At 38.4% G+C, this 12,078-nt stretch overlaps 1 protein-coding gene across 3 annotated transcripts in view; it reads left to right on the top strand.

Annotated features, from left to right (window-relative positions):
* Window positions 1–3,518: 3,518 nt before the first annotated feature.
* VPS13A (vacuolar protein sorting 13 homolog A) overlaps window positions 3,519–12,078 on the top strand; it is a gene marked incomplete at its 5' end in the record, with an annotated part of 243,652 nt that continues 235,092 nt past the window's right edge. For all 3 annotated transcript variants that reach the window (XM_014586627.2, XM_014586628.2, XM_014586629.2), the window contains 2 exon segments: window positions 3,519–3,562; window positions 6,823–6,865. In XM_014586627.2, coding sequence (XP_014442113.1) covers window positions 3,519–3,562; window positions 6,823–6,865 — 87 coding nt within the window.

Raw genomic sequence — 12,078 nt, 5'->3', positions numbered from 1 at the left:
TCCGCTGGGGGGGGGGGGGGTGATATCTCGCTTTCTATCTCTCTTTCTCTCTCTGTCTTTCTGGCGAGTGCATGCACCCTTTGGCAAAAACCTCTCTCAAAAAAAAAAGCCTTGGGACCAGCAGTTAGCGTAATGGCTATGTCACTGGACTCCTACATAGTCAACTGCGGTTCAAGTCCCAGACCCAGCAGTTTAAACTCACGCTGGGCACGTGTACATGCTTGCCCAAGATCCCGAGAGGAGAATGGAGGAGAAGGGATTGCGGCGTGATCATCCTCCCTGGGGGGGATGATTTCTTGCTTTCAATCTCTCTAAAAAACAAATAAAATAAGAAAGGAAAAAAAAAAGCCTTAATCTCCCTTCAAGTCTAACTTTTGCTTCTTCTCATGGCCTTGGATGTTGTATTCCTCTGCCCTTCCTCTTTGTTCCCACACACCTGAAGGTGAACAGTTCTTTGCAGCTCTTATGTGGCATGGAATCTGCCACTTTTTCCATTGGTCTTCAACCTGATACCCAAACTCTGCCAGTGCTCAGTCTGACCTCCACATCATGTGGGACAGAAACCAGTGTCTTCAGCAGTCCCCAGGCAGGAGAGAACATTGCAAATAAGCTCCACTCACTATTCTTTCTTTAATCCTGAGGGAGGAAATGGGATTGGGTGGGTTCCTTCCAGCTCTACCATGTTGTGTGGAGCAGGACTAGGGCGAAGGTAAGGAAAAATACTACAAACTTTTTATTACTGTGAGTGTGGCTCTTTTTTTTTTTTTTCTTTCTTGTTTAGGCATTTGTTTGGATGGTGCAGATTTTTTTTTTTTAACCAATTTTTAGAGTGCCCACAAAGTTAATTTGGTTAGCATGTTTTTGTTTACTTGATGTGTATTTGGGGAAACGAGGGCTTGCAAGTTATGAAAACACTACCTTGCTGCCATCACGGCCTTTGTCATTCACTTTTTTTTTTTTAAATTTGTGTGTGTATGGTGTTTTTTAAGACAGAATGTTGCTGTAGTGTGACTTTCCTGCTTTAACCTCCCAAGTAGCAGGGGCTGCAGGCGTGTGCCACCATGTTTGGCTGCCCCAGACAGGATCTCACTGTTACTCATGCTGACAGCAAGCTCACGACCCTTCTGCCCCAGCCTCCTGAGTACCTGGGGTTACAGGTGCAAGCCACCAGGCCCAGCTTTCTTTTTCTCTTTAGGTTATTTTTTAATCAATTTATTTCACTTTATTTGTTGTTGTTATTTTTTAATTTGATCAGAGAGAGACAGAGTGAGAGAAAGGGAAAGGGAGAAAGCAAACCACCAGATCTGGGACTCAAACCATGGTTGGCCATGTGGGAGTTCAGCACCTTAACCACCATGCCACACATTGGCCACCTCTCTTTAGTTTATTTTTATTTATTTATTTATTTATTTACTATTTTAAAAATCTTCCCCAATAAAGTGTATGCACTTGGCAGAGAGGGAGAGAGAGGAAAAATGAGAAAGAACCCCGTAGGGGAAATGGCCACACCACAGTTCCTTCTCCTCCATTCTTCTCTTAGGATTTGGGCATGTATGCATGCCTGGCATGTTTTTCAAGCTTTTGGGTTCAGGACTTGAACTACACAGTCAGTGTTGTGGGGGATCCAGCCACCTTAACCATTGCACCACTGGCTGACCCCCCCTCCCCCCCATGCCTAGCTTTTTAGTGTGTCTGGGAACTGAACCTGGACTTCCTACATGGCCTTGGCCTGCTAAACAGCAGTGTCCAACATGTACTCCATGGTTGGAATTCTCTTCACTTTTGGAGCATACTTTCAGTGGTTATAGACTCCTGTATTGGTTGTTTTCTTTTAACATTCTAAATATTTTACTAATTTGCTTTCATGGTTTGTAAAGAAGTATGTTGTAATTTTTTCTTTTAAAGATTTTTACCACAGGGCACGTGCGCTTGCCAGAGAGACAGAAAAAAAGAGAGAAACCACCCACTTGTGGGATGGCTGCACTGCAATTCCTTCTCCTCTTTTGTCCTCTCGAGATTTTGGGCACTTACGTACACATGCCTAAGGTGTGATTTTCAAGCCTTTAGGTTTGGGAGTCCAATTGTAGTTAGCCATGTGGGGGACCAGCACCGTAACCACCATGCCACTTACTGGCCTCTGTAATTCTTACATACTGTATTTCTGTAGGTAGTTTTTCCCCTGCTGCCTTCTTTTTGAAAGATTTTCTTGCGATTTTCTGCAGTTTGATTATGACATGATTAGGTATAGATTTTTTGGTATTTATCCTGCTTTGTATTCTCTGAGCTTCCTAAATCTACCATTAATTTTGGACAATTTTTAGCATTTTATACTCTCACTGTCTTTTTGTTCTTCCTCTTTTTCTTTTACCTTATATTGGCAATACTCATATGTTACATGTATGTATGTATGCACATATGTATGTATTTAAGAGAGATTTTTGCTATAGGGCGCATCCACTCACTGGAGAGACAGACTCAGAGAGACAAAGCAAGAAATCATCCCGCGGTGGATGGCCATCCCGCAATCCATTCTCCTCCATTTTCCTCTTGGGATTTTTTTGAGGCATGCATGCACACATGCCTGGCATGATTCTTAAGCTGCCAGGTCTGGGACTCGAACCATGGTTGACTTGGTGGGAATTCAGCGATGTAACCATTATGCCATCTGCCAGTCCCTGTTACAGCTTTTATAATAGTTCTACAGTTTGGGCATATTGTGTTATTTTTCTCTTGCATTTGGATTTGGGAAGTATGTATTTGCATATCTTCAAGTTCACTGTGTATTTATTTTTTCATTCTTTAACTTACTAGAGGACGTGTATGCTCACCAGAGAGAGACGGGGTGCAGGTTAGGGAGTGCTGAAAGTGAGAGTACCTCTCATGAGGGATGGTCATGCTGCAGTCCCTTCACCTCCATTCTCCTTTCAGGATTTTGGGAATGTACACATATGTGCCTAACATGTTTTCCAAATCTCCAGGTCTGGGACTGGAACCACGTCACCACGCAGTTGGCCGTGTGGTATGCAGCTACCTTAATCACCATGCTACCAAATGGCCTGATTTTGTATTTTTACAGTATCTTTTACAACCGCTCATTGCATCTACTGGGTTGTCAGGAAAGTCATAATGCGTTCTTGCATAGAAAAACAGAAAAATAGGATGACCTAATATACTTGAATATGATACACTTTTTTTGTGTATCTGTTTTGTATCATGCTACTCTCCTAGATTTGCACTGTTTGTATATAATTCTGATTTAAATATCTTACACATTAACATTTAGCTACAACTGCAGAGGTCAAAACTTATAGTAAGTGAAGTTTTGATCAAATATACCATTTTTTGATGTAAAGATTATGTTAAAGAATGAAGGTAAGCTAATAGGATCATGGGTAGATTCTGTTTTCTTTTATGTACTTTATTTCTTACTTTTCTGTAGTATGACATTTCAGATGAAACATTGTTTTTAAAATGAAATATGTTGAGATGTTTAAAATTTATTTAAAAATATTTTTTAGGAGCTGTGGCCCTCAAGAACCTTGAAATTAAAGAAAATGCCCTGGTATGTTTTGAGTGTGAAAAATTCATAGTATTAATGCATTTAGCTATGTATACCTCATTCTAATTCAGTTTGCCATCTTAGAATATTTTTAAAAATTATTTTATTAAACTTTATTATTATTATCATTATTATTTTCCAGTTTGATCAGAGAGAGACAGAGAGAGAGAGAGGAAGTGAGAAAGCCAGCCACCAGGTCCGAGACTTGAACCGTGGTTGGCCATGTGGGAGTCCAGCACCTTTAATCACCATGCCACTTGCCGGCCCCCATCTTAGAATATTTGACAAAATTTTTTGGAAGTAATTTTTGCCTAATGCAAATTTTGTAAAGTAGACTTTTAAGTCCTTATAAGTCCAAATTGACATAGTAACTTTTCCATTTCAAAATACTTCTATTCTTATTCCCATATGGTTTTACTTTGAGTGTGTACCTTGTCTTTTTGTCATTCTCAGGATTTTTTTTTATAGTTGTGTGTTTCTTTTGTTTGTTTGTTTGTTTTTAGTTTATGCTATAATGCAATGTGCACTCAGCAGAAGAGAAAGGGAGAAGGTGGGAAATCATCTCCCAGGAGAGATGACCGTGCTGCATTCTCTTCGTTTCCAGTTTCCTGTTTGGATGTTGGGCACACACACACACATGCTCCATGCATGATTTTCAAGCCATTCCCATATGGTTTTACTTTGAGTGTGTACCTTGTCTTTTTGTCATTCTCAGGATTTTTTTTTTATAGTTGTGTGTTTCTTTTGTTTGTTTGTTTGTTTTTAGTTTATGCTATAATGCAATGTGCACTCAGCAGAAGAGAAAGGGAGAAGGTGGGAAATCATCTCCCAGGAGAGATGACCGTGCTGCATTCTCTTCGTTTCCAGTTTCCTGTTTGGATGTTGGGCACACACACACACATGCTCCATGCATGATTTTCAAGCCACTGGGTCTGGCACTCGATTGTGCAGTTGGCCGTGTGGAATACAGTACCTTAACCTCCATGCCGCCTGCCAGCCTTGTCTTCAAGGTTTTTTTAAGGCAACATTTTAACCATTTTTAAAAGGTACAATTAGTGGCATTAATTCCATTCACGCTGTTGTGCAATAGTTGCCAATATCACTTCCAAAAACTTTTTGTATACCCAGAGAAACTCCAGCCGTTAAGCAGTAACTCCCCATAGAGCTGTGCATCCTCTAATGTACTTAAGTTCTCTGTGAATTTGCCTATTCTAGGTACCTTATATATGTAGAATCATGCCAAATTTGTCCTTTTTATATCTGGCTTACTTCACTTTGCATGTCTTCATACTGCAGTATGTCTGTAGAGATTTCAAAAGTTTGTGGAAAAGCGGAATTAAAGTATGAATTTATTTTGGTGCAAAAATTCACACATAGTTTTTTTTTTTTTAAAGAATTATTATATTTAACTTTATGTATTTATTTATTTATTTTTAATTTGACCAGAGAGGGACAGAGAGAGAGAAAGTGAGAAAAAGCAAGCTTCCACGTCCAGGACTAGAACCATGGTCAGCCATATGGGAGTTTGGTGCCCTTAACCACCATGCCACCTGCCAGTCCCACACATGTAGTTTTTTTATAATGCACATTTTACTTGGACTTTTGGAAGATCCCACAAAAAAGGGGGATCTTTTATTTAACTGTATCATTATTATTTTTTAATTTGATCAGAGAGACACAGAGAGAGGAAAACAAGAAAGCAAGCCACCAGGTCCAGAATTTGAATTATGGTCAACCATGTGGGAGTCCAGTGCCTTAACTACCACACCACCTGATGGCCCTGGCCATGTTCCTTTTTATGACTGAATAATATTCCATTCTTTGTTTGCACATTTTCTTTTTTTTTATTTATTTGATGAATACTCAGTTTGTTTCTGCCTTTTAACTCTTGTGACTAGTGTTGCAGTTAACATTGTGTACATGCGTCTGTTCCAGTCCCTGCTTTCAGTTTTTTTGGGATATATACCTAGCAGTGGAATTGCTTGAGCATATGAAAATCCTTTATTTAGATTTTGCAGGAACTGCCAAAGTTTTTTTCCATTGCAGTTTTACCATTTTACATTCCTTTCTTGATACATGATGGTTCCATTTTCTCCACATTTTCTCCTCAACATTTTTTAAAATTTTCATAATAGCCATCCTAGTTTTTATTAGCATTTTCCTAATGACTAGTGATGTTGAGCATCTTTTCATGTGCTTATTTTATTTGCATGTTTTTTGAAGACATGTCTATTAAAATTTGCTTTATTTTTCATTTGGTATTTTTATTGTTGAATTGTGGGAGTTCTTTATATAGTCTGCATAGTGATCCCGTATAAGATAGATGGTTTGCACATAACAGCCCCTCAGTTCTGCAGATTGCCTTATCACTCGGGTATTAGTGTCCTTTGGTGCACAAAAGTTTATAATTTGATAAAGGCCAATTTATTTTTTTCTTATTGACTGTACTTTTGTTAAAATCATGAAGTCATTATCAAATCTAATGTCATGGAGATTTTTCCCTTATGTTTTTATCTAAGGGTTTTATAGTTTTATCATTAATGTTTAGGTCTTTGATCTCTTTGAATTAATTTTAAAAAAGGGTTCAATGTCACATTTTTGCAAGTGGCTCTCCAGTTTTTTCACCCTCATTTATTGAAGAAACTTTCTTTTTTCATTGATGGGGAGAAAGTTTCATTGACAATATTTTTTATAAAATATAAATTTTGCAAAATGAAGTTTTAATCTCCATAAAAGCACAAACTGAAAGTGAAAGTTCCCACTTTATTTTGTTTTCAAGGTTTGCTTTAGGGTGTGTGTGCTTGCTGGAGAGAAACAGAGGACAGAAACTGAGAGGGAAAGTGAGAAATAACCTCCCAGGGGAACAACCCCTTCTGCATTCTTCTCTTTGCAAGCACACGCACCCAGCATGATTTTTGAGCTTTGGGTCTGGGATTCAAATTGTGGAATTTGCCATATGGGCCCCAGTGCCTTAATCTCCACATAATCTACTGGCCTAAAATGTTCCACTTAAAAAGAAATTATATGAAAGCAGAAATAATCTTGTCTGAGTAGTTTTTGTGATCAATATTACTACATACCTTACTTCGACTTAGCTATAGAATTTTATGGTCTGAGAATTATATTGCACTTATATACTTATAAACAAATAAGTGTTGAAGGCAAAGAAAACATGTAAGTTCATTTGAAAACTCTTCAAGTAACTTGGGAAGAAAAAAATAGGTATCCTAACTCTGTCTCTATATATTATTTTTCCTTTGTAGAGTCAACTGGATGTACCATTTAAAGATAAAGTTGGTCATATAGGTAAGCTATTCTTCTTACTAAAATGTCTTCCTTGTTGTACATGCAACCAGAATAATATGCCTAGTATGTCTAATAATGTGACCTGTTTATTTTTTATTTTTTCAAGAACTATTCATTTCATTTTTATTTATTTTTATTATTTAATTTGACCAGAGAAAGAGAGAGAGAAAGAGGGGCGGAGGAGTGAGACAGCAAGCATCCAGGTCTGGGACTCGAACTGTGGTTGGCCATGTGAAAGTCCAGCACCTTTACCACACCACCTGCTGGCCCCATTGTGATCTTTCTAATGCTTTTGAACATAACCGAAAATAATCATGTGTTTTTATCTAGGTAGAACTTAGTTGTGCTACTTAATAATATTGTGGAGTTCATATATCTTTTGGCCTGTACGTGCTACCTAAAAAATTATGCTTCTTGAGGGACCAGCATATGGTGTAATGGTTACATTGCTGGACTCTCACATAGTTGACAGCAGTTTGAGTCCTGGACCCAGTGGCTTGAAACTCACACCAGGCATGTATGCGTGCATGCCCAAAACCCTGAAAGGAGAATGAAGGAGAAGGGGATTACGGCCTGGCCATCCCCTGAGGGGGTGATGTCTTACTTTTTGTCTCTCTGATGTGCACACATGCCTTTTAAGCAAAAATCTCTCTTAAAAAAATTACTTTTTTGATGTTAAAATTGAGTTAGTTTGGGCTGTCTGGTGGTGGTGTGGTTGAGGTGGCTGGATCCCACATGGCCTACTGAACATTTCATGTCCTTGGACCCAGTGACTCGAAGCATATGCCAGGTGTGTGTGCATGCTCTCTGGCCAAGAAAAAAAAAAGTTAATTGAAAGTGAAGGCATTACATCCAGCAGAGACCTTAACTGTTTCAGTTTCCTGGGATTCTGAGTAATGACCCATTGGTATATTCCTCTCCCCTGCCTTTTAAAGATTACTGGAATGGGGACTGGCAGGTGAAATGGTGGTTAAGGGCCTTGGACTCCCACACATTCGACCATGGTTCAAGTCCTGGATGTGGTGACCCGCTTTCTCACTTTCTCTCTCTCTCTCTCTCTTTCTCTCTCTGTCCCTGTCTGATTGAATTAAAAGAAAGAAAGAGAGAGAGAGAGAGAGAGAGAAGGAAAAAGTAAGTTAAATAATTCTTAAAAAATAAAGAAAAGAAACAAAATAAAATTACCGGAAGGTTCTTGAACTCGCCAGAGATAGATAGAAGAAGAGAGAAAAAGTACTTCCCAATGGGGTGTGCCCCATGCCACAGTCTCTTCTCCATTTCTCCATCTTTTTGAGATTCAGGGCACCAATGTACATGTGCTCAGCATTTTTCCATCTGATATTTTTATTTTTGCATTTTTTTTATCATTTACATGTTTACATTTTTATTATTTTCAATTATTACACATCTTTAAAACATACAAAATGAATTTTACCACCTTGAATACATTGCATATCGGTCCAGTGAAAGATATTATTGTACATATTATTATCAACAGACAATTTTCCATTTTTGTGTCTGTTAAATGTTCTCTCCTTTTTCTGCCTTGATTCCCTCCTGCCTCCACCTTGCCCACCCTTCTCCTGCACTGTCTTTAGTTTGCTATTATTATTTTTTTTAATTTCAAGAAAAGCAGTTTTAGCTTTAATGAATTAGAATCAAAAGGGGTTAAGAAAAATTGGCTTTAGACTAAAAGCCAGGGAACAGGTTAGGATTCTGTCTAAACAGTAGGTAGAGACTAACAATTGAAAAAACAAATACGGGCAGAGGTAAAATCTAGTAACAATTGCTCTATAGTTTTCTTATAACACATTTTTTTCTCTCTCCATCACCTCTTTTACCAAAGAGAAGCATACACTAACTTATTTGCCAAAAACACATTTAGTTTCAATCTGGTCTATTATTTGCACAAAGCCCAATAAGAATACTAATTGATTTAGTTGGCATTGCTAGACTCTTTTATAAGAAACTTCAGATTAGACTCTTTAAAAAGCCTCCCAAGGCTCCTGAGCCAAGTCAGGAACTCACTATCTGTCTGTGCCTTTAAGTACTTGTACTTGGAAGTTTTGGGGCCTGTCAGAAAATGACAGTCTTTACTTACCTGTCAAGTAGAACTGTTTATGGTACCAGGCTATCTTTCCAAGAGCTTCAGTTGGCTTTCTTGAGATCAGCAATAGTTCCTTAGGTTTCTGCTGGTATCTTCAGATATGACATTCAAGTCAAAGCCCTGGCAGTAACCAGTGTTTGCAATTTCTGATGTATAGCAACAGGTATTATTGAACTCAGGTAAATAACTATACTGCCACAACATGAGAAAACTCATAAATACTTCTCAATTTCAGAGGGGTCAGGAAGGGAGAAAAGTTTATGTTTCAATTCCATTTTCAAATAAAAATAAAGTTTTGAACTAGCAGTTAGCGTAATGGCTATGTCGCTGTACTCCCATGTAGCCTGACCATGGTTCAAGGCCGGGACCTGGTGGCTTAAACTCACGCCGGGCGCGTGTGCGTGCATGCCCAAGATCCCTAGAGGAGAATGGAGTAGAAGGGATTGCAGTGGGCCATCCCCCCTGGGGGGGTGGTGATTTCTTGCTTTCTGTCTCTCTGTCTCTCTTTCTGGCAAGCACACGCACCCTATAGCAAAAACCTCTCCAAAAAAAAAAGAAAAAGAAAAAAAAATTGACAAATTGCTGGAACTATCAACAGCTTAAAAGGTAACAAAAGCCCTTACATCTGGAAAACAAAGCATAGAAAAAGATCAGTAATGCTTTGGTCAAAAGTCATGAAATTCTATTTCAACAGTTCAGTCTCATGTAATTAGTCTCTCTTCTATTGAGTTTGTAGTGTTACTGTGGTTTGATCTTTCCATTTAAATCCTAGAAATTCATGAATATGATCTCAAAGTTATCAAAGATCTATATTCAAGAGTGCTTATCAGAGTCTTCTTCATTAATTTCCTTAAAAGAGGCAATTTTGGATTATAGCCTCTTACAAAATGTTTTAGAAAGAGCATCAGAATAAAGCAATTAACTATGGACAATGAAACTTAAAATGCCATGGTTCAAGGTGTTTAAATTTTTAAGTACTTGTAATCATGCTATATTTGCAGTTTTTTTAAGTGAACATGTATTAAGGATTTCTCATGATCCAAATCTATTTGACCTAATTTATTTCTTATAGTACTATATAACTCAATGAATGCACATTGGATATTGTAGGATAATTCCATTTTTCTATTGGTAAAAAAATATCACAGTAAATATCTTTTATGTATGGTTAAACAAATTTGTCAGGGCCAGCTCGGTGGCTGATGGTCAAGTCAGTTGTGTCCCATACGGCTCACTGAGTGGTTCAAGTCCCACACCTGGAGACTTGAGAAACATGATGGGGCAGTATTAATGCATGCCCAGAATCTTAAGAGGAGAATGGAGGAGAAGGGATTGTGGCATGGACATCTTCCTTGGGGGTGCATTCTCACTCATACTCCATTCCCTCTGTATCTCTCCAGTGAGCGTGTGTGTCCTATGACAAATTAAAAAAGAGAAAGAAAAAGCTTTAAAAAATTGCCAAGAATCATTGAATGTTACAGTGATGATTATTGTATTTCAATGTATGTAAACTTACCCTCATTTAAAAGTGAAAAAGTATATATTAGGCCTATCTAGACCTATCTATGTCTTTTAGAGCCTGCCATTTTGCTTTCTTCTTTTTTCTTGCCTGATCTCATTTTAAAAATGATAAGGTAATTTTCATTGGTAATATATAATAGTGAAAAGTACACTGAATTAAACATAATATTATTTTGGGAATCATTTAAGGTGGTTGCATACTTCTGTCATAACACCTGTAAATTCATAATGGCAGTAATACGGTAATACTATTATTAATTACTTTATTCTGAAGATTTATTTCCCTTTAGTTATTATTTTAATTTGATATATGGCATATCTGCTCACTACAGAGAAGGGGAGAGAGAGAAAGCAAGCTGTCAGGTCCAGGACTTGAACTGTGCTCAGCCATGTGGGAGTCTAGAGCCTTAACCACTGAGCCACCTACTGGCCCCTTATTGTTTATTTTTACTTTCTACTGGATGCTAAGTTTCTTTTTTTTTTTTTTTTGGAGAGGTTTTTTATTTTTGTGGCCATAGGGCACGTGAGCTCGCCAGACAGACAGAGAGAGACATAGAGACAGAAAGCGAGAAATCACCCCAGGGGGGATGGTCACACCACAATCCCTTCTCCTCCATTCTCCTCTCGGGATCTTAGGCACACATGCACATGCGCCTGCCGTGAGTTTTAAGCCACCGGGTCCAGGATGTGAACCGCGGTCGACTACGTGGGAATCCAGCGACATAGCCATTACGCTAACTGCTGGTTCCCTGGTTCTTAAGTGCATTTAATTTTTATTATATCCTCACCACTTAATACATTACCTCACATTGTAGGGGCAAATTGTGTTGAATGAAAGAAGAACATGTTTCGGGGCCAGCAAGTGGTGTAGCGGCCAAGACACTGGACTCCTACTTGGCCACCCATAGTCTGAGTGCCAGACCCAGTGGCTTGAAAATCATGCCGGATGCATGTACTGCATGCCCAGAATCCTGAGAGGAAAACAGAGGAGAAGGGATTGTGGTGTAGCCATCTCCCAGGGCAGCGATATCTTACTTTCCCTCTTTCTGTCTCTCTCCTGTGAGCTCACACACCCTAAGGCAAAAAAGAAAAAAAAAATATAAAAGGGAAAAAAATGAAAGAAGAATACATTTCCAAATGAGTTGTATAGCAGTAGTACAGTTAGTTTTGTAGGGCTGCATTGTCCCCTTGCTGTTATTGGGTATTGTTAGTCTCACTGATCTTTCAAAGTTTTCTGTATTTAGAATTACAGGTATACCAAATATAAATACACATATATGTACAAGTTGACTTAAAAAAGTTCTCCGAGAGACAAAATATGAGTTTATTTTGGTACAAAAAGTTTTGAAATTCATGCAGTTTTTTTCATAATATGCATTTTCCTTGTACTTATTAAAGGTTGTCTTGTGCAGAAGTTTTTTGGAATTGCTTTTTTTTTAAGAATTATTTTGGAACCAGCAGTCAGCGTAACAGCAATGTTGCTGAACTCCCATGTAGTCGACTGAGGTTCGAGTTCTGGACCCAGCGGCTTAAACTCACACTGGGCACATGTGTGTGCGTGTCCAAGATCCCAAGAGGAGAATGGAGG

The sequence above is a fragment of the Tupaia chinensis genome, unplaced genomic scaffold (assembly GCF_000334495.1).
Source record: "Tupaia chinensis unplaced genomic scaffold, TupChi_1.0 Scaffold000147_1, whole genome shotgun sequence".
Taxonomy (NCBI): Eukaryota; Metazoa; Chordata; class Mammalia; order Scandentia; family Tupaiidae; genus Tupaia; species Tupaia belangeri.
Note: the sequence above shows the minus strand (reverse complement) of the source record. Positions and strands in the feature narration are given on the sequence as shown.